Source organism: Papaver somniferum, chromosome 3 (assembly GCF_003573695.1).
Source record: "Papaver somniferum cultivar HN1 chromosome 3, ASM357369v1, whole genome shotgun sequence".
Classification (NCBI taxonomy): domain Eukaryota; kingdom Viridiplantae; phylum Streptophyta; class Magnoliopsida; order Ranunculales; family Papaveraceae; genus Papaver; species Papaver somniferum.
Window position 1 is genome coordinate 12,746,311 of NC_039360.1, and position 25,626 is coordinate 12,771,936.

General features: G+C 35.6%; 3 protein-coding genes across 3 annotated transcripts; all 3 read left to right on the forward strand.

Moving 5' to 3' along the window:
* Positions 1-227: 227 nt before the first annotated feature.
* LOC113355327 (activating signal cointegrator 1-like) lies at positions 228-2,301 on the forward strand. The gene is made up of 7 exons (XM_026598157.1): positions 228-428; positions 562-705; positions 854-921; positions 1,042-1,092; positions 1,180-1,239; positions 1,318-1,702; positions 2,007-2,301. The coding sequence occupies exons 1-6, from the start codon at positions 314-316 to the stop codon at positions 1,651-1,653; spliced, it is 774 nt and encodes a 257-aa protein (XP_026453942.1). The 5' UTR covers positions 228-313; the 3' UTR covers positions 1,654-1,702; positions 2,007-2,301.
* A 17,611-nt stretch (positions 2,302-19,912) lies between these two features.
* Positions 19,913-22,818, forward strand: LOC113355330 (protein PALE CRESS, chloroplastic-like). Its single transcript, XM_026598161.1, has 7 exons — positions 19,913-20,080; positions 20,159-20,235; positions 20,421-20,615; positions 20,742-20,828; positions 21,476-21,526; positions 21,717-21,896; positions 22,167-22,818. The coding sequence occupies exons 1-7, from the start codon at positions 19,933-19,935 to the stop codon at positions 22,401-22,403; spliced, it is 975 nt and encodes a 324-aa protein (XP_026453946.1). The 5' UTR covers positions 19,913-19,932; the 3' UTR covers positions 22,404-22,818.
* Positions 22,819-23,138: 320 nt separating this feature from the next.
* LOC113359023 (F-box/kelch-repeat protein At3g06240-like) lies at positions 23,139-24,143 on the forward strand. The gene has a single exon (XM_026602720.1). The coding sequence runs from the start codon at positions 23,139-23,141 to the stop codon at positions 24,141-24,143; it is 1,005 nt and encodes a 334-aa protein (XP_026458505.1).
* Positions 24,144-25,626: the final 1,483 nt, after the last annotated feature.

The following is a 25,626-nucleotide window of genomic DNA, read 5'->3' on the forward strand; positions in this document are numbered from 1 at the left end:
AACATGTATACGGGTATACAAGTTAACAATATAATAAAATAAACATAATAAAAAGACTTTTCCCGTAATTTAAGGGGAAAGAAACAAAACCACTCCATGCAATTTGAGTCAATAACGATGCAGGAACATGCACCCCGGTATTGGTGGGGTGCACAAGTTTGCCCACCCCACCGAAATTGCTTTAAATTTCAAATAGCAATTTCTAAAAGAGCATCCAAACACAACCCTCACTTTCTCCGCTTCCACAACACTGCTACAGTACTACTACTACTCCGCTGTGACAAATAAGGGTAATTTGGAAAACTGGGGCTCGATGGGAGAAGGAATTGATAAGAACCCTTGCTTGACAATGCACCAGCCATGGGCATCTCTTCTTGTTTATGGAATCAAACGAATTGAAGGAAGATCATGGCCTGCTCCTATTAGAGGTAACTTTAACAGCCCTAATTTTGTTCACATCTAATGGTATATGCACAATTGAGAAGCTTGATGCTGTTCGTTTTGACATTGAGAATGATGGCCATGTTAGTATGGTACTAAATAATGACAACGATTGTGTAGGTAGGCTTTGGATTCATGCCGCTGGTAAAGTTCCGGAACCAGAAACAATAAAGGCAATGGAAGATTTTTACAGGGCAATTTATGCAGTAAATGGGATAACCGACCTTAAGTTTCCAGAGTCTTATCCAGTTTCTCAACTTTTAGGTATTTGTAAACTGACTTCTCAAGTGATAATTACTCTTTAAAACTATATTAGATGATCGACAAATTGATGTTTGTAAAATGTGGGTGAATGTATTGCATGGATTTTTATGTTTTCTTAAACTTTGCGCATTTGTAATTCGTCTTACAGGATGTGTTGATGTGGTTGGCTGTGTTAAATGTCAAGAGCTAGTTTGCTGGGACGAGATACCTGAAGGGGTCGGTAGCGAGCTTTACTTATCAACTTTCTCATTCTAATATGCAAGTAGAGCACTATTTTGAATTTTGTTGCAGCTTAAAGAATTTTGAGCATGATATATGATTGGACCGTTCTTGCAGGTTAGATTGGAAGGACTAACAAACTTTTGCTGGCTTTGTGAACACCCACAGGTTATCAATTATTCATATGCTTAGTTAGGAGTGTACAATTTACCGTAATTTCTTAATCTGATGAGATGATCTCTCACATAACTGCAGAGATTGGTAGTACCATTTGAGATGCGTGGATATCAGCGCATCTATAACCTGGAAAAGAAGGTAAGCAAAGAGAACCAAAATCCTGTTCTCCATCTAGCGGATGTTTGACTGACCATATCTTCTTATAATTTTTGAAAGATACACGAAGCAGCAGTTAGAGGTCTTCGCCCAGTGGAGTGTCCACTACCTGTGAAATTTCCACTTCCGAATCCACAAGATTCTTTTTCTTTGAAGCCGGGATCACTTGTTTGTCAATTATCCAGCAAAAGAACATCTGAGATAGATAAAACACCCACTCTCAATGCTGCAATTGCTGGTGCACGTGCTGCAGCCACTCAATACTCAAAAAAGGACTCAAATTACCGAATAGCGTTGATGAAAAAGGATGTGAACGATTTAGCACAAACAAGTAACTCGAAGGACAAATCTGAGACAGCAGATGTTTCTCTCGGGAGACCTCCTCAAATGGATTAGCTGCCGCCGGCTCATCGGAATGACTTGAACTAGCTGTGTGCATATTAAGGTAAGAATAAAATTCTGGTCGAAAGTATATATTGTTGAAAGTTGATATCCATGTTTTTTTCAACTCCCCGTTATACCAGAGAAAGATACTCAGGGTTCCAATAAAATTTAGTATGTTCTAATTCGATATTGAAACTTCTATTATGATTTGCAAAATTTTCCCTTGCCTTTTCCATTTTAGATATAGGACCGTTTTTTCTTAATTTGTATCACTTCTAAGCTATAAATACTCTCGATTTATTTTTGGTAAACTTTCACTGATGAACTTGTGACCGCTAATGTTGTTATTTATATGCATATGGTAGGTTCCTATGTTTTAAACCACTTTCTGGATTACCTGGCTTTATGTGGAGCTAGACGGTGACGTAGATTAATCCTTTTAACCAGTGTGAAAGTATCACATTTCAGAGGAAGTAGTTGTGGTAAGTAATCTTTATGTTCCTTATTTCCTGATATTTACTGGAACACAAATGTAACTAACTAGAGTTCTGCATGGACGTTATAGGAGCTCGATATGTATTTACTATGTCTGTTCGATATTATCTGAAATGGTAAAAACTTTTCTTCAGCAATTAAATCTGAATCAATTCTTTATAGTTAGATTGGTCATATTCTCAAACTTTCAGCATGTCGACCAAATACCCAATACCTAAGAGGAACCTGTTTAGCTTATTAGAGTTTTACTCCCATTTATGGAATTCTCTCAGTTTGTTCTGCTTCTGGGTTAGAGGCTGTTATATGCTGTTTAATTCACAACATCAACTTGTTAGTTAGGGTCTTGAGTGGTTACAGGTAGGTCTGAGATTGTCATTCAAAATGGATTCACATAGTTCATGTGTGCTTTTGTTCTGCTTTTGCTCTATGTCTAGTCAATATTCCTTCTGCAGAATAATTGTTGATTCATATTGATGATAATGATAACAATGGATGGGGAGAGGCTATGATGGAAACAGTAGAAACACAGGACGAGTCCCTAAAGCAGGACCACCTCCTCCTAAGTCTTAACACTGTGGATGGAAGGTAGAACCTGTTCCTCCTCAGGGTACTCGGATAATTTTTCATAGAGTAATGTCACTTGTACCATTTTAAGTATGCTTCTATATGAATGACCAGACATGTTTTGCTTTTCATGAATCTGGGCTTACTTTGTTTCGAGTTTAGACAGGACTTTGGAGTCTATCTGCTCCCATTTTCTACCTTCCACTTTTCTGGCCTTTCCTTTTGGATGTGCAGAGTGACTACCTCTTCTACCTTCCTCGTCAACAAGGATGAAGATTGCACTTGTAATGGTTTTCCACTGACCCGGTTGTATTTGTTTAGTAGTCCAGAACCGAAAGTGCATTCTCTATAATAGAGAGACAAGAAAGTGTGTAGCTATCATAGATAGTCCTCCAAGAAAAATTTCTCGTGGTTCCCATTTTCAATTTCTAGGGAATTAATGGATTCTTTAAGTTCAATTTGATTAGAAGAAGTACAAGTATGGGTCTTCTGTGGATGATGTTGTTTGTGTTAATGTGTGGGGCAGTAGAGATCAGAGGAGAAGTCACTAGTAGTGGTCGTCATCCATATCCTACTCGAAAGTTGATGATTGTTGTCGCTGATAACCATAAATATGGATCTATAATAGTGGATGCAGAGATAGGACGGGCACGGACGCTGCGTGAACGTGTCTTTAGGAACCGGTTTCCTCCTCCCGTGGCAAATCAGGTTCCACGGTTCAAGTCTCCCCCTCCTCCTACTGCTCCGGTACCATGGTCCGCTCCACCTCCTCCTCCTTATATTTAAAAAGTAAGAGATAGATCATGGAATTTTTCTGGTTTGTAGAACTTTGTAGTATCTGTATAAATTATATTAGTAATAAAATCAATGATATTGCATGGATTTCTATGAAACTAGCACATTCAGTACGCAATGGCTCACATTCTATGTAGTCGATTTCGGCCATCTCGGCCGAAATTTCGGCGAAATTCCGGATTTCGGTCCAAGAAGATGAGATTTTGTTAATTTCGGCCGGACGAAATCTTTGCGAAAATTTCGGCCGGAAACGCGTTTTTCGGTCGGAATTTCGGCCGGAATATATATATATATATATAAAATTTTTTAAAATTGAGTGGATTAATCTCAAGTACAAAAATTAAACAGATTAATTCACTCACTAGTATTATTGCTTGTTGTTGTGTTTGAATTTCTTGACCTAAAATTATCATTTGGTGTTGATGATGAGGAAGGTGAACAACCAGATTTACTAATACTATGTTTCTTTTAAGTGGGTCAATACTCCCTCAATCTTCTAGTCTGACTCAAATTAGGATTGGAATTAATTGAACCTGGCAACAAACACTTCTTATTATAAAAATTGGAACCGAAATTACACCGAAATTTGAAAACGAAATCTCCCCGAGACAACGTTGTACCAGTGTCTCGCTCGGGACCGAGATAAACCGGAATCCGAAATTAACTACCTTGGTCTTACGTTCACCATAAATTTTATAGGCAATCGATGTTAATAAGAAAAAGATTATTTAAATGGGTCCTGTTAACGTATGCACCCATGAATAGGTTAAGAGGGTATTAATTACTATAGTTTTCTGTGACATAATTATTATTAAACTCGTGTGCCAATGAAAAAGAAAATTTCCATTATTACCCCATTGTTTCTCTCCCTCTTTATTCTCTTTAACTCTGTTTTTTCTTTTTTGATCAGATCTTTTAACTCTGTTCGTCTTCCTCTTTATTTTTCTTCCAGATTTAAAAAGAAAAGCGATAGAAAGATTTTGATTGATACAACAGATATTGATCGATAAAAAGAATTGATCAAAAAAATCGTGTTAGTGATTAGTTTAAAAAGAAATCAAAAATAGTTCATAAGTTGTGTATTTGAAAATCAATTAAATTAAAGAAAAAAAAACAATCAAGTGATTCAAAATCTGCAATCTTTATTTGTATTTTTCTGTTTTGAAAGTAACTTTTGTTGTTCAGATCGGAAAATGTAAAAAGAAAACAAGAGAAAATCTAGGAAACCCGGAATAGCGTGACCATAAACTGCTAAATTTCCCTTTCGACATTAGTGAGTTCATCATCATGAGAGGGGGAAGACAAAGAAACCAAATGTAGACTAAAGAAAAATGGTGAACCGCTGCCGCAGTTATAGATGTTCCATCTTCTTTGACTTTATAAAGGTACTAACTACAGTGATATTTGTTAAAAAAAACATTAATTAAAATTTAACTTTTTATCTTCACGAGATATTTACACTTTCCATATAAAAGTAACTCAATTAATGAGTTTTTATCGTATGCATGTATGCATACGTTGACATTTGCCTATTTAAATTACAATTGAAATGTTTAGTTTTGTTGCTAATAAGTCTGCTACTCTATTCGCCGAGCTATGAAAAAAAAGCCTTGAAAATTTGGACAGTCGCGAGTTTCCTGTCTGATTTCATCCATGATAGCTTGATTTTGCCAAGAGACGGAAGATTGTTTTCCATTGAGATATTAAAAAAGATTTATGTAGTCTCCTTCAATATTGAAGTGGGTGAGGTGAAACTCTTTTGCCCATTGTGATGTCTGAAACATCCCTAAAGCCTTTGCTTCTTCCGGATTGATTGGTCATGCTTTTCCTTACTCAAATTCACCTGCATCATCTCTAAGAATTATAGAAAAACCTGATGGTTTATTAGATGAAATCCAAGCTGCATCCGTATTTATCTTATGATGTTGTTTCTCAGAAAATTTTCAGATTTCATTATTTATTTTTCATAGACTTTTCTTTTGTCGGATTTTGAACTTTATTCTTAGAACCATCCTGCCAAAACTGAATATGTCTCTGATTGTTTGAAGCTAATTGGTCAACTGATCTATGTTTCCCTTGGAAGGCTCTATTGCATCTTTATTTCCATAAGAACCAGATTTTACTCAAAATGATTTCTAAATTTACAAATGTTTATGAAAGTGACATTATTATTATAGGAAAACTGCACTGGACTAGGTGCAAAAGATCATACTGATTTGGCAAACTTACAATAAAAGAAAAGGTATTTTATGGTTTCATCTTCGTCACATCCAAACCTAACATTTAATATCTTTAAGAATCCTAACCCTTTTAAAAGTAGTAGAAAATGGTTTCTGTAAACATTATTTCCATGTGGGAATTTTTATCCTCTCGGAAACATAAAATTTCCCTAAATCTTTCCAAAAAGTATCAGGCATATTAAGATTATTTGAATTGATTATGTTTTCAGTCAGTTTTGAATACATAGGTTTCATAGTGAATTCCCATGAATTAGTCAAACGCCATCCCAATCTATCAAAATTAGGTGAATTTGCCTTACTCGGGAGTATCTTAACATTACATATTCTTTCAGCAATGTTGAAGTCAAACATAAAAGTAATCAATGGAATGATTCACTTTTTAGTAATTGGATCCATGAGATCAATCACAGGTGTTAAATGGTTGTTGTTTGTATTAAATAAAATGAATGTCTAGACTTGGTATTTACTTATCCTCCCATATACGTATACTGTTGTCATCTCCTACCTCCAGATACTATTTTGTTCTATCAGGGTTATTCTTTTGCTAATACCTTTCCACGTCCAAGAACTAGTTTGAGAAGGTTTAGCCCAAAATAAGATTTTTTCCCGAAGTATTTAGGTTTTAATTGAGATGCCCAGAGTGAATGCGGTTCAGTTAGAAGATGTCGAACTAGTTTAGCTATCAGAGCTAGATTAGTGTTATGTGCACCTCAAAAGCCTAACTCCCCTTTATGCATAGGTTTGCAAAGACAAGTATAAGTTTTAGGGTAGTATCCTTTGGAAATGGTTTCTTTCCCCCCGCCAAAAGTTTCTTTGTATCGCATCAATTTTGTTTGCTATCTTTTTTGGAAGGACAAAACAACTCATTTGGAAATTTGCCATACTTGATAGGATTGATTTGTTTAAGACCATTTTACTAGTTGTGATGTTACTTTTCATTTTCCCCCTTGAGACCTATGTTTCATTTTTCCACTATCAAAATTTTCAATCTTGGATTTGTCTATAAAGAGAGGTGCACCTAGGTAAGAGTCCTTTAAATCTTTTTTCTTTTATTTATTTTATTTTAAGGAGCTTAGACATCATTTTTTTGTGTTTTGGATGAACTTTATTTTACTGAAAGAAATCCCCGATTTATCAAAATTGATGAGCTGCCATGAAGCTTCACTAAAGATTTCAATAGAATGTAAAATGTTCTTACATTCATTTAAATCCGCTTTTATAATAAAGAAGACAGTCATCAACAAAAGAGAGATGAGAAATGGGACTGTTTTTAGGAGTTAATTTGACCCCATGAATTAGTTTTAGATTCATGAGCAAGGAGTTCGTCTGAAAAAAATATCCATACAAATGATGAACAGATAAGGAGATAATGGATCTCCTTATCTTAGACCCCTTGTGGGTTTAAAGAACTCCTATGGAGAGACATCTAACAAGACATCAATGAAAGAAGTTGAGATACATTGGTTTATGAGATTACAGATGGAGGGATTAAAACCAATGCCTTCGGGGACGTTAGAAGAAGATCCCAATTGACCATGTCGAAAGCTTTAGACATATCTATTTTAATGCCTAGGCCTCCCGTTCTAGCTTATTTTTTCTTTTTAAAAGAGTACATAATTTCATGTGCTATCACAATGTTATCCGATATTTATCTTTTAGAGAGGAATGCAGCTTGGAAATGTGAGATTATGTTGTCAAAGAGATTTTTTATTCTATTAGACAAAAAAAATTTCTATTAATTTATAAGTGGTATTACAGAGCTCTGTAAGTCTAAACTGACTAGGAATTTTAGAATGTATAGTTTTTTGAATAAGATATAAGAATGTTTTGCTTACTTTTGGATGCATAGCTCCAGATCCAAAATATTGTTGGATGTTGAGGGTTACTTGGTCTTTATGATATCCCAATTTTGTATGAAGAAACTTTTTGAAAATCTATTTGGTCCTGGAGGTTTATTGGGTTTCATTATTTTAGAACATTACAGATTTCCTCTTTAGAGAGAGGAAGAATCAAATGTATTTTCAGAATCAGTAACACTAGAATGAATGAAATTGAAGAGTTGATCATGATGTGAGTTATCAATTGAGTCAGCAGAAAATAATTTTTGGAAATAATCGTTGACGATGATGAATTTATTTTTTGTTAAAGGTTACATCATCATTGATGTCTTTTAGGCACTCTATAACATTCCAATTTGTCTCCTTAAAGTTACCGTATGAAAGTATTTTGTGTTTTTTCCACTACGGTTATAATATTGTCTTTAGACTGTTGTTTAGCAGCTTGTGTGTCGTAAAGTTGTTCAAGTTAGGACAGTTTATTTTACAACCTTTCCTCTTTTTTATAAAGATGTTGCGAAGCATTTATAATTTCAATCTGCCTGAGTTTTAACTGTTTTGATGGAAAACTAAATATGTTTTTTTATTTCAACATATCTTGTAAATTAATCCCTTGTGTCTGAAGATTTGAAACTAAAGAATCTGTGGGATTATCCTTTATAATGTGATTCCAAGATTATTTGATTAATTGAATACATGAAAATTTCTTATGCCAAGTATCATAGAATTTGAAAGTCCAACTTAGATTTTGGAAACTACTATCTAAAGACAAAGTAATAGGATAATGATCAAACCTACAACCACTAGATGAATGAGTTTGGCTTTAGGGTATTACACTTTCCGCTCTGCATTAGAGTAAGATTTATCTAATCTTTCTTGAATATTTGCTACTCCTTGTCTGTTGTTATTTCAAGTGAATAGTAACCCATGTATCCCAGATCATATAACCGAGCTCCCTAGAGTATATTGTAATAGTATTCACTATTTTTTTATTGGTAAGCCCCTATGTTTTTCCGATTGGTCAAAAAGATGTTTATGTCTCCTATTAGAAACCAAAGAGAATTAGTCTTGTGAGCCTGATCCGCTATATTTTCCCAAAAAATCCTAAACAATGTTTCAAGAGATATATCAGCACACATATGTACTTATAAAGTAGGCGTACCTCAAGTATATATATATATATACACTGTTTCTAGGTCAGAAAAAACCAGAGGAAGAGAAATTCCTTTATAAAATCTTCTGAAGTGCCTTAACTCATAATTCACTTAGATTTAGACCGGTCATAAGGGACCACACGGTTAAGAATTCGTGATTTCAAGGAGTTTTGTGACCCAAATAATTCCCAAGACAAGTCAAATGTACAATATTAACATTGTTCTTAGCTCAATAAATGTAGATTTAGAGCATAAGAGGTTCTTGATATTTAGATAAATAAATCCAGACATTTGATGTGTACCAAGGTGACAAATCCTACAGCGGTGCTCAGAAAAATGATTTTTCACAAGAGAGGATATATATACAAAACAAGATACAACATAACTCAATAAGGAAACAAGTTATCTTTCATGAACTAGTTTTGCATCATCCCTGAATGCTACAAGAGGAGGCACAATTTACCATAGTTAAGTTATGTTATGATAAGCATCCAACAAATGCCATGATCAAAACTATATCTTATTTCTAGTCTAGTAACTCAAGTTTCAGATAGGTTAGAATTGTAGTTGAATATCATAGATCACCCTTGATTACTGAAGATCGACGAAAACATTTGGAGAACTTCTGGATCAGGTATGTGAAGACTGGACCATTCTATTTTACTCACTATACAATCATTCTATCTATTGAGACTATGCCGTATGACTTACAGTAGATTCAAAAAGAAAATGTTTCGAGTCAAGCTTGTCTTGTAAAAAATCTCAAAATATGATTTAGCGATTTGATATTCAAAGGTCTTAACAATATTAGTTCTATGAATTAATTAGTGGATGAATTAGTTAGTGGATCAATTGAAAATTGCCCACGCAAATGATTATATCACTTGGGAATGTTTCAAACATCATAAGAGGAGAAATATGAACTTACTGGAATTTTCACTCAGGGTAGGTTGGCAAACTCAGTTTGCAAACCATAAATATCTTAGATACAAAAATACATGAAGGTCGGCGAACCAGTTTGCAAACCACAAGTTCTGTTGGGAACTGTTCACGAACCCGGATGGCGATCCGTGGGGATTAATTAAGTAGCAGTTAGTGAACCTGGTTCATAAATCGAGGTCAACTGAGTTTGGTAGTCTAGTAGGGTTGGCAAATCCGGTTCACGAACCGTAGCATCCAGACTCGTGAACAAGCCTTACGGTTGGCAAACCATTGTACCAAATGTCCCAAAAATATTTAGAAGATACTCAAAGACTTATTATTTTAATATATTTTGCTAAAACTCTCTTAAACACTTCTAAGACTCCATTGATCACTTAAAAACTTATGTGTGTGAACTATGATTATTTTCTTAGGTGTTTAAATGAACATCAAATAGAATTTTAGTTCTTTGGCTAACTTGCTAAACCAAACGGTCATTATAAATGGTACCCTAACCGAACCTACGTGTATAGTCTTCTATATATTGTAGTTTGAAGACTTATTTAATTTGTTTACATGATTCTGAAGTTATCTTAGCTTCAATCTAAGCTAACTCTGGTCTTTGAAAACTGTAAATAGAGCATCTCTGTCAACTAGGAAAATCAATCCCTGACAATTTGTGCCCTAGTTGATTCTAGAGCCGCCTCTATTGGCCTTTTATGTCCATGAATAAAAATCTAGACTTCGCTTGGGGATTCGTGAAGCCAGGTCCGACTATATTTACCTTGATAGTTCATGAATCCTGATCTTGCTTTCTGTTATCGAGATTTTCATAATATCTTTCAGGCAAGATAGATAGTAATCACAAAGTTCTATTCGTCTCAGACTTTATGATTCCCCAAGCTAGATATCTAAATACTAATCTTAGATGATCTTTCGACGATTTTTCTTAAGAGGTGGTTAGGAATCTAGGATGCTCTTCCGGAGTCGTAACTTCCGGATTTGTGAGGTTTGCTAGATTGTATATTGCAAATAGATTTCCACACCCTGATCTAAACGGAAATCAAATGGGCTTAGTTGTTAGGGGAAAATTGGTATCAAAAGTCTTCACTTCGGCTGAAGAAACTCTTAGGTTATAAAGGACGTCAGCTAATCCTAAGGGAATCAAGTGCGTAGAACCTTGCGAGGTTCAAGAGACATTAGGAGCACGACTATAATTGAATTTCTTGAAGGTTGAATTCGGTCTCAATTACATTACAGTATGAAGTATCATAGTAGGCTAGTGTCTGTAGCGGCTTAATACAATGTGGTGTTCAATCTGGACGAGGTCCCGTGGTTTTTCTACTATTTTGGTTTCCTCATTAACAAATTTCTGGTGTCTTGTGCTTTTACTTTTCCGCATTATATTATTATCTTTATAATTAGATCTGCAAAGGTTTGTACGCGAAAATATGGGGGTACCAAACTACACCACCAACTTTTTCTTAGGAAATATGTATGGACAAAACCTAAATACAATTCCGACATTTCAACTTAATGAATTTCAATCAAGGAATAATATTCAGAGTTATATCTCTTTCTCCCACAATCACAAAGTTTATAGAGACTAGTCCGTGAACCTGATTTACATGTAAGAGTACTTGGACAATTCTAAAGATCAATATACAAGAATCAATCAAGTCATACATATCCAACAAACAAGGATGGATGTGTCTACTTTGATAGATTAACATACAACCTGTGCTATTTAAATTATAAAGATAAACAATATAATGCGAAAAAGAAATAATACAGATACCAGAAGTTTTGTTAAAGAGAAAATCGCAAATGCAGAAAAACCCCGAGACATAGTCCAGATTGAACACCAAACTGTATTATGCCAGCTACATACACTATCTTACTACAAATAACTTCGGACTCAGGTAGTTGAAACCGAATTAAACCCTCACAATAATTCAGTTGCAGTCGCGCTCCTTACACCTCTTGAATACCAGTAGGTCTCCACGCAATTGATTCCCTTAGCTAACGTCATTTACATCCTAAGAGTTGCTTCAACTCAATTGAAGACTTTAAACCAATCTACCTCCTACATATAAGTGTATATGTGATTTCCTTTTTGATTGTAGATCAAGGAGAGACTAGAAATCGATTACAATAGAAAAAGTCTAGCAAACCTCAAAATCCGAAATTTACGACTCTCGAAGAGTAGACTAGATTCTTATTCACCTTGCAAATATTAAACCTTTGGAATCACAAAGTTTGAGATGAAGAGAATTTTGTGATTTCTATCTATCTTATTTGAGTGAGCATCTAAACAATCAAAACAAGATCAAAATACTCGAACTATCAAGAAAAAGATAACTGGACACGGCTTCAGGAATCCCTAGGTGAAGTCTTTTTAGTCGCTAAACCTTAGAAAGGTTTGAGGGAGTGGACGACTCTATTTTACAACTAGGACACACAAGAATAGCGTAAGGGATTCAAAAATACCGGTTGGTTGAGGTTCTCCCTTATATAAACTTTTAAAGCATATGTTACTTTAGGTTTAAGCTAAGATAAATTTGGAACCAAGCAAACAATATCCACCATTAGATGAATCTTTGAAATTATATTAACATACCAATATATACGCTCTGGTTAAGATGAAACGTAACCAGACCATGTATAAATACATTGTTCATGGACGGTTAGCCAAGACTAGCCGATTATTTTCATATAACACTTAAGAGTTTAAGCTTGAGAAATAACCATAGGTTATCATGTGATCAATCATGTATATAATGTTTTTTTTTAGAGATTTCTTCAAATTCCAATTACCTCACGGGAATAGTTTTTGTGCATTCAAAAATATTCGACATGGCATGTACATGTAATTTACCTTATCTGTGACTATTTTTGTCATGGTACATGTTCCGGGTATGTGTATCCTTAAAACAAAAACAAGTTCAGAAACTCACATAACTTTTCTAGTTTGCGTACCAGGTACGGATACCACTCCGGTTTCAAAACCAACAGTTCCTTTACAGTATGCATACCATTCCTAGTTCACGAGCAACAGACTGTTTATTGTATGGATACCGGATATCATACCAAAAAATCTCTGCCGAACTATAGGTATATGTATTGAATACATATACTGCGGCTCTGAACCTGTAGTAGTTTTCCCAGTATGTGAAACTGGTATGCATAATGTCTTGTATCCAGATTTACAGTAGTTCTATATTTCTCTCCAAATCAATTCGAAACATTCCCAAATAATATTAATGACACATATCACTGTTCTAGGCTATTTAAAAATGAAAAATAAATTGTTCTTAAGCGAAATTCATCAAGTATGAACAAATGTTCATTAACCTTGGTCATATATATTTCGAGAACAAAACTTGACTCGAAATTCTTGATATGCTTGCAATAGTCTAATTAGTCATGCGACATAGTCTCATATATAGAAAGATGAATATAACTTGAGAAATAGGTGGTTCAGACTTCACTTACTTTTTGTTGAAGAAGTTCTCCAAAATCTTCAGTTGATCCTCCCCTTCAAACGGTAGAACGTAGTGATGTCTGATTCTGAACTACACACTTTTATTCTAATCCGAGACTTGACTAATTGTAGACTAGAAATCAAAATCTAGTTTTGATCAACTAAATTTGACAACAAGCTTGATATAGCAACACTTGTGAGTTCAACCGAGAAATGGTCTAACAGTACGTATTCAATCTAAGTAGATACTTCCGCTTAATTGTAATCAATAACGAGATTTGTTTCTTGTAGAATTCATATATTGAAAGATAAATAACAAGTTTAATCACTTGGCATAATCTCGATTGAATTATTTGGATACGACTAGATTGATCTTGGATATTGATTTTTGAGATCGTCCAAGTACTCTATGTTAACAATCAAGTTCACGAACCTTGTGTGTGTGTGTATATATATATACTGATTGAGTGGAGGTTGAGATGTTACTCTATACATATTGTCAAGGATCATTAAGTTGGTCTACTTGCAAATGTGTTAAGTTTTGATTATGCGGGTTGCCGAATGAAAAAAGTTGGGTGTATTTGGTATCCCCTGCGTTTTTCACTTTCCTGATGAAAAAGTCTTCAACATCAAACGAAATGGTAACTCGACTGGTCATGGAGAAGCATAAGCTCTGAACTAAACTTCATAAACAAGTAGAGCTGCTAAAGTATCGTAAATTGACAAAATGTGTTAAATTTGGAAATACAAGTGGATACAAGAGCTAGATAATCCCCTTATTCCCGAACAGGGAGTCACTAATCATCAGAATTACCCTTATATCATTGGAAGTTGGGATCATAATCTTATCATCACTCTCTTCGAAGATGAAACTGCTAGATCAATACTCAAAATCACAGTCCATCATCTTTATGAGGATAAAATAATATGGACACTTGAAATAATTGAAAACTTCATATTGAAGTCATCCCACAGGAAAAAGTATGAGGAGGTAAACAATCATAACTCAGAAAGTCGGAGGATACATAGCATTTTCAAACGGTTGTGGAAACTCCCACTATTACGAGAGTAAATCAATTGCTATGGAAGTGCATAAACGACATCCTCCCAACAAGAGATAAACTGATTCGTTATTTTGGAATGATGTTATGTTATCCTTTATGTGCTCAGACTAATGAATCTCCAACTCACTGTATTTTGGAGTGCTCTCTATCTAAAGTTGTATGGTTTGCTACTATGGATCTGCTTGTTCAAAAGAGCGGCAATCTAGCTGACTAATTCTGTAGCTGGTTTGATAAGTTACAAGCTCAGCAAATTCAAGAAGAAGCATTCTGTAAAATAGCCATTGTGGCGTGGTGTATTTGTACCTCAAGGTGTGACAAGGTGTTCAAAGGAAGTAATGTTCACCAAATATGATTATTTGGAACTACATAAAGTTTGTAATAGAATTTGAGAATAAACTAAAGACTTAACCAAAAACTACACATAGGAAAACACGAGCTGATATCCACTAGATTCCTCCTCTAATGGAGATGTTTATAATAAATTCAGATGACGCTTTTTCTTTAGAGCAAATCCTATGAGTAGTGTCACTCTTTCAAATGAAAGAGTGCACTACCAATTTGAGCTGATTAGAGGCTGGTATGGGTAGTCTTTAGCCCCACTTTCTCCCAAACCCATTCATGCACTTGTTCAGATGAACGAGTGGTTGGGAGTGTAGCACTAGACGGGGGATTGTCCCCCGTTAGAAAAAAAATAGGGCTACACGGGGGACTGTCTCCCGTGTAGCAAAAGAATTTGCACCAAACGGGGGACAGTCCCCCGTTTTAGAAGTTTTTTAGTTCCAAACGGGAAACAGTCCCCCGTTTGGATGATTTTTTTATATTTATTTGGACAGGGGACAGTCCCTCGTCTGATCAAAATCCCAATTTTTTTACTGCACCAAAGACTGTCTCCCGCGCAGTGTCTTTTTTTGTATTCGCCCATAGTGGGTTCTCTCGTTCGTTTGATTGAGTAGTCGTTCATTTGAGCGAGTTAGTCTCCATTTGGAAACTACCCATAGGATATGCTCTTACAAAAATAGTAAAATCTTATTAAAAGAAAAGGAATTCCAAAATGTTTCCATTGATCTAATACTTCTTGACTTTGCAGGGACTCACCAAGGATCAAAATGCTTCTATCAAGCTGAAGCAATGAGCGCAAAGCAAGCTGAGTGCATATGATTATGTGAAACGGTTATCTGGGAAAAGGAGCAAGGATTGGACAAAATACTTTTTGAATTATACTAAAAAATGGCGGTTGATGCAGTGAACAAGAAATGTTTCAATATAAATTGTAGAACTCGTAACTTAATTATAAATACAAGACAAATCTGTATATCTTAGTCGCATGAGAAATTTAGTTGAGTAATTTTAAATTATTTAGTATAAATTGACATGTCATTGGTCAAGCAATAATCACATTATAGATTTTTTTCACCCGCAGGATCTGTTGTATATCCATCTCTTTATATATCTTTTATTACCGTTTTCAAACCTTCCCTTGATGTCGTTAGTGACACTACCAAATATAACTGCCCATGAACGGAATCCCGTTGTGGACAGATAAATCACAATTCTGTATGGTTTGACCTTGGCTCTAGTTGATTTTCATAGCATAGCAAACATGGAATTTCCTTCTCGTTAATACGAAAGGAAAGTTATCCTCACCGAGAGACATTTTTAACCTTCGATATACACTCGTGATCCTATGTAGTTCCCTGCTTCAACAACTCTATTACCAATTTGATTTACAATTCACCGCATTCCATTGCAAACATTGATTCTCTGATTTATGTGTAGAAGTAACAGAATTGGGACTCCATTTTGTTATTGTAACCAGTGGTTTAGTATTATGTAAATCGGAGGGAGTTCAGGAATTCGGTAGGATACAAAACCTCCGCATCTTGAATGAAGCCAGGTTAATGTTATTTGAACTCAAGAAAGTATGGTACCGTTAGTTGGTGCCCGTATGCACCTTTCACTTAATAATCTATATCTCCATATCGATTGATTAAGCAGGTTTATATGACAATCAAAACCTTTTCCATATAATCTACATCTGATAATATTAGGTAACATCTCGTATCTTGATCCATGATGGCTCTTCCATTTTGGTAAGTGCAATTGCCGTTAGTTCCATTTCTTTTATTCGTTTTCATTGCAGCCGTTACTCTAAAGTCAGTCGCAAGTTTTAAGATTTTGAAATGACTCCACATATATGACCAATTTACCCATGCGTCAACAACCGATTCCTGGTTCCTTCGGGAACCATTGTTAATATCTTCTATAATCTCCACCAAAGAAAATACCTTTTCCTCCAAATAACTCTATCGGTGAACCCGTAAGATCTTCGAATGTCCTATCCAGGTGATTCAAAGACCTGGTTTACCCCTGCACATGAATGCCTTCGGTATTTGACATTGACAACATGAGTTCTCATCCCATTTTAGAATCCCATGTCCAACACCTTTCTTTGTTCAATGTTAAGTCCCTTGTGCATCCGTAAAAATCTTTAGCAAGCGGAGTTTTGTTGTAAATTGTAATATAGTAAAGAAGCTTTGAGAATTCTTTTAACTCGGTGCATACGCACCGGATATTCGTGTCTCAGGGTTTGATCAATATCAGTGTAGAGAGTTACCCAAATCATTCATAATGTCTATAGGATTATTTTTTCTGCGGCTGTTTCATCCTCTTATTTGGTTAGACGTCTTGATCCTTTTGTCATCAGTACAGACCCAATGATTAACTGTGTGATAACCAAAAATAAACCAAAACAAACCTCTTTAGTACATGATTCTTCATACATGCTTCAAAAAATCAATAAAATGATCTATTATGGGTGTGCCTTGCTTGTTAATCCATATGGATTGAGAGAATATGAGGAATTTAAGAATCTTTCAAGGCACGAAGAAGTCTGCTGGCTCAATAAATTTGAATATACATAATAAAAAACTGGACTTGTTGATGTTGTATTCAACTGAGATTCCATCTTATATTGATGTCTTTTCTGTACGACTTTTGTCTTTAATCTTGTCCTCCTTTTTTCTTCTTCTTTTTGATCGGTAAATAAGGGATTCTTCGTTTTTCCAAATACTATGCTTGAATAAAATGAATCAAGGGTCACTATCTAAGGATATTGTGGCTTTTCATTTATGTCCGCTGGTTACATCTCAACATCACATCCTTTTATATTTGCATCTTTATGGCCTGAAATTCTCAGTCTTGATTCATAGTAAGCAATCCAATGAAGATATATGATATTTTGTTTCAGTCAAAAACAACATTCATCCTCTTCCCCAGAACTTTATCTAGCAAGTCGTTAAGAAATGTTTACCTGTGCATTTTCAGAAACAATCAAAAACTCACAAAATTAATTTAATTAGGGAATCAACCTGTAACAGAATATGGAAACTTAATTGACTATAACATGCTCCAAAGATGTTGTTTCAAAATAGCTCACTTGAAGATGGGTTTCTGTATTTACATTCCTGTACTGTCATCATGAATATTGGAGATTTTTTTGCAATTAATTGAATTTGTACAACCGATTTTTCTGAACATGAAAACATGAAAATAAGTTGCAAACTATACACTTATCTTCCCTAAATACCGATAGAAACTTGAAAAAAAAACTGTTCCAAAGAGACGTATTTCCAAAGACATCTCTCTAAGACCTTTCTCTCACTTTCTAGTTTTGATATTTTCTTAGAAGCTTTTCGGCTTACGCTAAAGCATAGCAACTATTCACAACTTTTTTTCTGATCATGTTTTTTTTTTTTTTTGATGGAAGAGGGGCTTCAGAAAACCCCTAAATTTATTTATTTAATTACCTCACTCAAATTGAGGTTTGGATTGTTACATAAAAGAAGTGGTATGCAGACATACCCTCCCGTTTCATCATTATACACTGCAGATTGATACAAACAGTTTACAATGTGAATATTTTGATCTGCATGAAACCCAATAACATGGAAAAGACTAATCAGAATAATGGTAGATTAATTGATCTTCAACCATGTAGAGATTTCTTCCTCTTTAAGATAAAATACTTTACAGAAGAAGCAGTTTATGCTAATCTTCGTAATCACGATCCATTCCGATAGCCATTGATATTCTTTGTACGAATATTGGTCATCGGAATTCATCGTCTTCAAAGATATGCTACAATCTCTCATCGGATTTCAACAAAAGAGACCAAAGGCCGTAACAAAACGCACTAATGGCGATTAGAATTGGAATTATTTTAAGGCATGGAACAACCATGGTATATACCAGAACAAAAAACTAAAAAGAAATTCTAAAACCTAAATCACAATGTGATTCTTATTGAAAGCAAGAAAATAACTATACAATTACAAACCTAAATTTACTTGGATAATCTGATAAATCAGATTCCATCCCAGTAAATCTAGGTTTGGAGAAGAAGATTTTGATGAAAAAAAAGGGTTTGGATAATTGTTTAGAGAAAACGGTTATGCAGAGGATTTTGGAGAGAGGACTCTATTCTGATCATGTTAATTGAAGAAAGGTCATGCATCTTTTCGTAGCCGGCCATGTTCAAAAGTTATTTTCGGAAAGGTATCAAAGTGAAAACTAAACATCTGAACCGGCAGGTGTAGTTGGGAAGATTTTTATGGGCTGAAATGGCGATGACATGGAAAGGTAGTGTTGATGTGGCTTCACCAAATGCAAGAACGATTATAGTGTCGACATATGGCACTTCTGGGTCTCTTATTATAAAGAAAGATAAAACATTTGTTTAAAGATTTTACCTCTTGGCAATGTTGTTATGTGCCAAAAAAAAGAAAAATACCCTAGCGGATTCTCTCAGACAGTTGTTAAATTGAACTAGAACCGACTATATAACTGGAATTAACTTAACCCAGTTTACGCATTTGTGGGCTTATTTCAGCGACTTAATAACCGTTATTTTAAGAAGGCTATTATTGGGGTGTCACACTTCAATAGAGGGGCTTCACTTGGATTCTTAATGTCCAAAAAAGTGGTTATGGGATATCCTAACACATATACAAAATGTCTAGATTACCCTTTAACTAGAAGTGATTTTACGTCCAGGTTTGGATTAATTCCAACCGTAGAATTTTATTTGCATGTAATTTTACGTCCAGGTTTGGATTTGTTCCAACCGTGGAAGCTCATTTTACGTCCAGGTTTCTTTTAATTCCAATCGTAGAATCCGATTTTACGTCCAGTTTTCTTTTGATTCCAACCATAGAAGTGATTTTACGTTCAGGTTTGGATTATTTCCAACCGTAGAAGTGATTTTACGTCCAGGTTTGGATTAATTCCAACCGTAGAATTTTATTTCCCCAGGTTTGAATTAGTTCCAACCGTAGAAGCTCATTTTACGTCCAGGTTCCTTTTAATTCCAACCGTAGAAGTGATTTTACGTCCAGGTTTGAAATATTTCCAACCGTAGAAGTGATTTTACGTCTAGATTTGGATTATTTCCAACCGTAGAAGTTTATTTTACGGCCAGTTTTTCTTCCCACAAAAACTTTGTCCCAAAATTCACCAAGTATACAATAAAATTCATTAATTTAATTTTTATTTAATTAAATTAAATTAAAATTAACTAAATAAGGGTTGTTTAGTAATTACAAAATTATTTGAGATAAGAGGTTTTTGATATTACTTATGGATGATCCATTTTTGTCCTATTAGACGCCCCAATAATAACCTTCTATTTTAATCCATTAAAGAAAAAAAGACACTCCTCATTTTACTGAAAAATCTTCAAAAATGGAAGCAAAGGGTTTTATGCTAACTTGCGCACCTCCATTACCACCACCACCTCCAACCTTCACCAGAAGAGGAATTCATCTTCATCATCATCGTCGTCTAGCTTCAAGTTTAACCTTGATGACACCCAAATTATCTTGCAGAACAGGTTTGTTGCTAACATCTTAATCCTCTTTGTGCCGTGTCTTACTTACATCAATTAATAAGTTTTGGGTGTTACTTTCAGTTTTGAGGAAGAGTAAAACCAAAGAAGAAGAAGAATTACAGTACTTAGAGGGGCTTCCAGAAAAATTCCATGATGATGTAATGTCAAATTTCTAACTTGGGTTTCTTTTGTTTTTAATTTTATTACTCAATTTATAGCCCCATCACTGTATTGGGATTTGAATGTGAAGAAATGACTTAAAATTTAGATAAATTGGTTCATTTTTTTGGTTTATGATGGAATTTTGTGGGTTTGGGTTTATTGGGAATTTGGCTTAGGTTAGGAATGGCAAGCTGCCCAAAGAGAAAAGACTAAGGAGTTGCAAAGATTACGCGAAGAAGAAGATGAAGAAGAGAACAAGAAGATTGAAGAGTATCGTGAGATTGGTATGCGTTTGAAGGACTATCCTGATGAAGAAGTTCGAGAAGCAAGGAAATTGGTTTCGAGTTTTATTAGAGCTGGTGAGGAAGTAGAGGAGGTAATTTTTTTGTTTGAGAGTGTTATTATTGCAAATTTTGTAGTGTTTGTAGGGTTATTTTTAGTTGGATTCTATGCTGTCATAAGTAACACGCCATAATTATTGCGATTGCTTTTCTACATGTAGAAAATAGAGGAAGCTGCTGAGAGAGGAGAGCTGACTGAGCTTGTTCTCATGGTTGTATGGAATCGCCTTGATCTTGCTCGACGTGATGTATGTGTGAAGTTGTAATTGTTGATTTACTTTTTTCTTGGTTACTTTGCTTATTGTTTGAACATACTTCTAGCACCATGCCAAATGTGTCCGAAACAAAAAGAGCAAACCAAGACAGGCATGCCCAAAAGTGAACCAACCCGTTGGACTGCTATGAAAAACACCGTCGGATTAAATGTTTTGTTAAATTGCTTGCTTTTTGTTGCTTTAATTTCATTTCTTTGATAGCAATTGCAAATGTTTCAGAGTTTAATTTAACTTCAGAAGATTCTAATCTTGTTAGACTACTAGTTTGCCAGGCTAAAATTTTGTTGTTTCACTTTTAATACTACAACATGGCTTCTTAATCACAACAATAACATTATCCATGTTGTATATTATGTATCGTGGTATTACCATCATACTTAAGTGATTATAAGCAAATCAAATTATGCACGCTATCTGCTTATACTAGTAGTATATTATCATCATACTCAAGTGATTATACCTTTAGAATTATGGTATACAGCTTTTGGGTCTTGAATCTTTGAACTTCAATTGCAAACTTTCTTGTGGCTCATTGTTTCGGGTTTGCTGACCCCATGAATTTTATACTAGTCTTCACCCTGTTTTTTATGGCTGATATGTTTCTGTGCACTTCATTCCAGGATGAGAAAGATGCAATCAGAAGTCTAGACCTCTTATACAGGAGAATCGAGGTACGTATCTCATCCACGTATCCATCATAAACTGCCAAATTGATCAATGAATAAATATGAACTATTGGATGGAGTCAAATGAAGGGGCATTTGGATACACCTTGAGGTGTTGTTGAATGCGTTGTACCTGCATGATGGCATTGGTTTGTGTTGTGAAGAATTTGACTTGCAATAATTTTTAACTTCTCAGACAGAAATTTTGAAGAGGGAAGCTACTGGGGCCATGAGATTGCTAAACGATCTCTTGAATCTTCACGATGGATTTGATGATGAAGGTTGGCTGAAGCAATGCAGAAAGAAAATGGTGGATACCTTCCCAAGAGAGGATCCGTTCAGTTTGCTTGTTCCATCAGGGTTTGACATAAACACGGTATGTAACATAAACTTAAAACCCTGTGCCTTGTGTGTTATTATTACTTTTTGGAGGTTTTCGTAATTTTCATTTGTACATAAGGTCCAAACAATGTCTTTCTCTAGCCACCAGTAGTAGTCTCTACGTTGCATTCTAGCCTTGGCGTTCATGGATTTTGTAAATGTGTAGAAGTCAATTCCATTGCTTATTAGTGCCATTCAGGTTTTTTCCACTTCCTTGTACTGGTCTACATATATGTTGTGACCACAATCTTCCTTTTTCTGTCAGCATCAAGGTCCATTTAGACCGCCGCCAGAAGATTCTGATGACCTTTTACTGAGGATAGACTTTGTCAGAGAGGTAGATGCTTTATTACAAGAAGTTCGCGCTGAACAGGAAGAGGCTGAGACTGCAGAGGGATTTGATGCAGAATCCATTGCAAGTAGATTGAAGCAACATGAGAAACAAAGAACTATAAACCAAATAGAAGCTCTACTAAATCTAGCAGCATCTTTGAAATGGTAGTAGTAATGTGATCACTGACAGAGGTCAGGGAACAATGTGGATTCAAGAAGTCACCACTTATCAGGAGTAAATAGATCTGCAGTAAACTGCTGGCCTGTTTTTGAATAGTGCCTTGATGGACCTTAGAAGATACGAAAGAGCGCATCGCATGGTAGTGAATGGAAAGTTGCTCCATCATGAACAATTGTCAGAGAAGATATCCTCACGGTTTCAAACCCCAGCAAATTAGTCCATTCAAGATATCAAAAAAATCCTTATCGGCAGCACATGGTCCATGAATACAGAATTTTTTATGTGTTGCCTGAATTTGTAAAAGACATCTGAACACTTGATAGTCAAATACTGCAAGTCACTCTTTGAAAGAGGGGCAATACTCCTAAAGTTTTATCTATATGGTTAATTCATTTTTCGTTTGTGCACCATTGTGCAGGCTAGAGCTTCTTTATTTACGCCCACTCGAAACTAGAGAAGGCTACACAACAACATCGTTCACAATCCATTGTGCAGCCTCTGGATATTTTCTTTAAAACAGTTCTTACGGTCACATATGCCTTTTGAGTGAATTTGTGACTTCCTGTATCTCATTGTCAGACTCAGACCCGACCAGAAGTCACTTGATTACCTGACGATGGACGTGCAGTTTCTCTTGGTTTCCCTTTTACCTTAAAACAAACAAACAAACAAACCCTAAAAAAAATTCTTCACTTTGAAGAAGCAGCAACAGCAGCAGCAATAATGTCGAGCATTCCAGAAGAGATGTACCATGAAATCCTTTTAAGGTTACCAGTGAAATCATTACTTGTATGTAAGTCTGTTTGCAAGAATTGGTATGCCCTAATCTCTTCCTCTGATTTTGTTAATACCCATATTACTATGCAGAAAAACAACCCTAGTCTCATGCTTGACGGTCTTGCCAAGTTTAGCGGAAATAATATACTTCACTCCATAAGTTATGATTCAGTATATGAAATTAAAGATGATCGTATGGAAATGGATATCCCATTCAAATCTTCAGTTGATGATGTTCAATTGTTGGGTTCATGTAATGGTCTGGTTTGCATATGGTTGTTTGATCATGAAGGTCATAGAGATTGTATTTGTCTTTGGAACCCAGGTACAAGAGAATATAAAGTTATACCCAAATCACCAAGTGTATTTTATAGCTGCGATGTATGTGCATTTGGGTATGATCGCAGGACTGATGGTTATAAGTTGGCAATAGGTATAACAGCTTGTGGAACCAAGGATAGTTCTCTAGTCCAAGTCTACACGTTATCATCAAATTCATGGACAAAGGGCCAACTTGTACCTTACAAGTTTCCTTCTACATACAAATCTGGGGTGCTTGTTAATGGAGACCTTCATTGGTTAGCTATAGCACAAGATAACATTATCTTACTCTCTTTGGATATCGGTGAGGAGAGTTTCAAAGAACTGCAACTACCAGTGGAGAAGGATCAGCATCCGCGTATGATCCTGGGAGAGTTGGAAGGGTGCCTTTGCATACTTGTCAGCTCATATGGCGTTAAGACTCATGTTGAAATCTGGAAGATGCTGGATTATGGAGTTCGAGAATCTTGGACTAAGTATCATGTCATTTCCCATGAGACTATTGTAGCACACCAGTTTCTTTTGAGGCTCATCAGGTCTTTCAAGAATGGCGAGATTCTGTTCTTGTGTTGCGATATTCTAGTTTTGTATGACCTGAAAAACGGGAGTGTTAGCGGGGAATTATTTTGAAAGCTTAGTGTCTCTCAACTCCGGTACTCATGTTAGGTAGGAAGACATCTGAAGAATCAACAACATAGATATGAAGAGGAAGCTTTAGAAGAACAACAGGTGTACGCATTATTATTTAGTTTATATGTATTTATCAATATTATGTGGTATCCATTCTAGATCAATATATTCCTACTTAGACTTTTAGGTGCCTGTTTTCCGCCACATGTTGTAGTTCTTTTGAAATTCCCCTAAAAATGTTAAAACTATCGATGCAATGTTGATGAGGTTAGAATCCATAGGGATATCTATTATCTACTCTGTGGCGTGCCCTTTCTGCTCAGGTCCGACGGGGACTATTTAAAACAGGCCAGCAGTTACTCTAGATCTGTTTTATTGTTGAACAGTGGTGACTTATTGAATCCCCATTGTTCCCAGACCTCTGACAGTGATCACATTATGTGTCTTTGGGTATGCAGCTAGATTTAGTAGCGCTTCTATTTGGTTTGTAGTTCTGCTGCATGTTGCTTCAATCCACTTGCAATGGGTTCTGCGTCAAATGCTTGTGAAGTCCCCACTTCAGAGCGAATTCTTGTAATAAAGCATCCACATCTCTGACAAAGTCCATCTTCAGTAAAAGGTCATCAGAATCTTCCGGGGGCGGTCTGAATGGATACAGAATTTTTGTATGTGTTGCCTGAATTTGTAAAAGACATCTGAACACTTAATAGTCAAATACTGCAAGTCACTCTGATTTTTTTTGCTGTGTGCAGGCTATTTAAACTAGTGCCGAGGTGATACTTAAAAAATGTAAATGGTGTTCAATTTCTTTATACATAATGATGGGTTGGATAACTCTTTCCTTGGTTTTATGGGGTTTGCTTTTTCATCTTCTTGTAGGAGCCATAGAAGTAAGAAGTGAAGCCCCAAACTGTCAGAGCCAAAGACATCCCTTTTTCGGCCGTGAAACTCTCATGGAACGTTATCACTGCAGCAATCTGCGAGATAGGAAGACATGTCGTGCTCTGCAAAGAGAGAGGAGGAACAATATATAACTCCCATTCTTCCGATAAACATCTACTGCCAAACTACCATATTTGAAACTAACACGAGGTTGTACGCTTTCGCTCCTAAATCAAACTCACTTGCTTCTCTTTGAATTGCCGAGAAATCTCTGTTTACCAGACCTCCAATTGTGCAACTTATTGTAGCAAACAAGGCCACGCAAACTTGAACTTGCAACACAATAGGGTAACTCATGGCCTGGTTGGCCTTAACAAAAGCAACTTGGGTGCTCACCATAAGGAATCCTAAAATTGACAATTCCATATGTTATGCTCATCAGTGCAGCGTAGAACAAAAGCTTCCGAGAAGCAAAGAAGTCAGTACTAAGTAGTGTCTGATCGCGTCGCAGATAAAAGATTGCGAGTGGAATGAATAATATAGGAAACCCAGCCATTTGTAACCAACTAGATAACCATTTTTGACTACCACCGTGTACGAA

Coding starts and splice junctions, on each gene's coding strand:
- LOC113355327 (XM_026598157.1), top strand. CDS start 314: ATGGGAGAAGGAATTGATAAGAACCCTTGCTTGACAATGCACCAGCCA. Junction 922..1,041: donor GGGACGAGATACCTGAAGGG/GTCGGTAGCGAG, acceptor CCGTTCTTGCAG/GTTAGATTGGAAGGACTAAC. Junction 1,240..1,317: donor TCTATAACCTGGAAAAGAAG/GTAAGCAAAGAG, acceptor AATTTTTGAAAG/ATACACGAAGCAGCAGTTAG.
- LOC113355330 (XM_026598161.1), top strand. CDS start 19,933: ATGGAAGCAAAGGGTTTTATGCTAACTTGCGCACCTCCATTACCACCA. Junction 20,236..20,420: donor CAGAAAAATTCCATGATGAT/GTAATGTCAAAT, acceptor GGCTTAGGTTAG/GAATGGCAAGCTGCCCAAAG. Junction 21,527..21,716: donor TCTTATACAGGAGAATCGAG/GTACGTATCTCA, acceptor TTAACTTCTCAG/ACAGAAATTTTGAAGAGGGA.
- LOC113359023 (XM_026602720.1), top strand. CDS start 23,139: ATGTCGAGCATTCCAGAAGAGATGTACCATGAAATCCTTTTAAGGTTA.